This window comes from Suricata suricatta, chromosome 6 (genome assembly GCF_006229205.1).
Source record: "Suricata suricatta isolate VVHF042 chromosome 6, meerkat_22Aug2017_6uvM2_HiC, whole genome shotgun sequence".
Lineage (NCBI taxonomy): Eukaryota > Metazoa > Chordata > Mammalia > Carnivora > Herpestidae > Suricata > Suricata suricatta.
This window is the reverse complement of record NC_043705.1, coordinates 120,667,211-120,670,062: the sequence shown is the minus strand read 5'-3', so window position 1 is coordinate 120,670,062 and position 2,852 is coordinate 120,667,211. Positions and strand designations below refer to the sequence as shown.

At 42.4% G+C, this 2,852-nt stretch overlaps 1 protein-coding gene across 1 annotated transcript in view; it reads right to left on the bottom strand.

Annotated features, from left to right (window-relative positions):
* Window positions 1-2,852, bottom strand: part of LOC115293541 (UDP-glucuronosyltransferase 3A2-like) — a 54,015-nt gene that overhangs the window by 33,679 nt on the left and 17,484 nt on the right. Inside the window, exons 5-6 of the mRNA XM_029941275.1 lie at window positions 2,725-2,846; window positions 1,059-1,278 (exon numbers count right to left, since the gene is read on the bottom strand). Coding sequence (XP_029797135.1) covers window positions 1,059-1,278; window positions 2,725-2,846 — 342 coding nt within the window. The remainder of the gene's footprint in view (window positions 1-1,058; window positions 1,279-2,724; window positions 2,847-2,852) is intronic.

Here is a 2,852-nt window from a genome sequence, read left to right as displayed (position 1 = left end):
TCACACAAACACAGTTTCCTCCACATGCACAAGAGACTCAGTGTCAAGGAAAAGTGTTGACCTGGTCTTGCCACAGTCTAGCTGGGTCACATTGAAAAGTTCAAACTGGTGCCTTCACGCAAAGATTCATGCCTAGTGCCCAAAGTGCTAAAGTATACAACAGTGACTATGCTATAAGGAAAAGTCTCTTCCCAGGAGGCTAATGGCACACTAAAGGTAAAAGTATACATGAATATATGTGATGCAACATACCCCTGAATCAGGGTAGATGTCCTTAGATGCTAATAAGATATTCTGCCCATTTTCGTTATGAGATCACTGTGCTGGATGGAGATTTACCTAAGATATCATGGGTCCTCCTACTGACTCACCTAACAGAAATTCATCTCAACTTACTTGGTGGCAGGCCTGGTGCAAGGTCATGGGAGCTCAGGGGAAAACAAGAGACACTTGGCAATCCAGGAGAGCTTACTCACTACTCTCTACTGTGAGGGACCCACAACAAATCAAAACAAAAAGAAATGGGGTAGGTACCTATCATGAGAAGCGTTAAGAAGGAAAAACAAATTGTGTTTGAAGGGGGTGAGAGACTCTGCATTTAGGACTCAGACAAAGATCACCTCTCTGAAGAGAGGACATTGGAGATGAGTCTGACTGTCATGAAGAAGCCAGTCCTGAGAGGAGAAGGAAGGATGTTCTAGGGAGCAGCACTGACAAAGGCCTAAGACAGGAAACAGTGTGGCATATTGGGGGACAGAAAGGAGACGCCCTGCCTCAGTGAAACTCTACTATGAGCAGCACCAACTTATACCACCTCTCTGAGACACAGTGTAGGTAGGTCAGAGTCTTTGCAACCCTTATGGTAGAAAATTATTCTTGACATCCAACCTAAATGCCTCGTCTTGCTCTCAGAGGAAATAAATCAGCTGTTAGTATCATATACATATCATTCTCTGTCACTAAACTTTCACCTTTACTGCAAAACAGTGCCACACAGTACCCATCGTATTTCATATCTTCTTTTATCTAAATGATGACAAGTTCTGAGAGCTCCATACCTCTCGTCTTCCATGACTTCCTTCATCTTCAGAGCCAATGTCTCTGCCTTGATCTGCTTTAACTGGATAGAGACACCAATCTTCTTGGATTCTACTCGGACCATGTTTTCTGGATGGTCTCCAAGGACGGGAATCCCCACCATGGGCACACCATGTTGAATGGCCTCCATTATGCTATTCATCCCACCATGGGTGACAAAAAGGCGGATGCATGGGTGAGCTATTGTAAATCAGGAATGGAGCAGAATATGTCAGGCTGAAGTCCTTCAGAACACCAGGGAAAGCATCAGGGTAGAAGAAAATACCAAGGGATTTCAAGGTAATTTGGAGAAAATGAATTTACTGATTTAGCTTTTAACATACTCAAGGGTGTATTTTCCAAAATAGAAGATTCTGACCTTGTCTCTGTACAGAGATTTCTCTAAGTCAACCCATATAAGACTCAGTGCCAAAAGAAAGCTGCAGACAACAATGTTATGCAAGTTGGTATCTTTCCTACCAACCATCTATCCATCTATCCACCTATCCATCCTTCTCTCCACTTTGTTTCTCTTTGCATGTCATATGTCTGTTCTCTCTCTTGATGTTTCCTTCTGTCCCTGTTTCTGTCTCTCACTCTACAGGCCTTACCCTCTCTCCTTCACTGCCCGTTATTTTTCTCTTTTCTGAAGTCCTAACACTTTCATTGTAATCACATCTCATGTGGCATTCCTCATCTGCCTTCTCCTCAATTTCATAAGAAATCCTCTAAAATAGGATATGATGGACCATCACCTCAGTATTTCCAGTCCCTATATGCTACTGCACTCTTTTTTAGAGAAAACCCAAACAAGTGTTGATAGTGAAGAGTTCATCTCAAACAATGCCTCTCAACAGGAATGTGTATCAGAATGTATTGGTGTTTCCTTGAAAACCAGAATCCTTTTCTTTACTCCATGCCCTATGGAAAAATACATAGAACTCTCCATGGTAAGTTTGTAATATGTTTGTGAGCCATAATCTTGGGGTGTTCCTCTGAGGTATTCAGTTGTTGTGGCAGCGAAAGTGCTCATAAAACTGGCAGAAGGACAAAGAAAACCTTGGGATGTAAGGTGCCGTTACCAGAAAATTTTATGGACTAAATATCCAGCTAAGAGGAGAGGTATCTCACCTTGACAGTCAGAGATTTTGGCACATCCTTCAGATACCATCAACATCAATTTTTTGAAAGTATGACTACACCTTTTGTAGCATAGGAGAATGTACTAACATGTGTGGGAATGTGTGTCTGTAATGGCATGTGGCCTAACAGGTTCTCAAGAGGCCAGGAAAAGCAATGGCTAGAAGACCCCTGGTGTGTGTTCTCAAAGTCCACAAACTGTCTTCGACAGTTGTTTGGAGAACTCTTTCAGTGCAAATATGTTTAGGTTAAAATAGCCTATTGAAAATATCACTTCTGTCTGCAAATAATATCAGGACTAGAACAAAAGGAAGAAGCAAACATGGTAGTTTAACCCTTTGGGACGTATGGCCTGATTTCCCTGGAACTCCATGTGGCTGCTCCTTTCCTGTGTTCCATACATTACCATTAACTGCCAACCATCCCTTATCATGGCGATTGCATTGCCCAGTAGAGTCCCAAAGAGACACAAATAGAAAAAGAGAAATAGATCTGGGTAGTCCTTACCCAAGAGGTCATTCTGAGGAAGCCAGTCCACGATTTTTACATTTGCTGCCAACTTGACATCTTTGGGCCACTTAGAAGCCTTACACATCCATATCACCCCTTGAGAAAGTTGAGCAAAGGCACTGTTC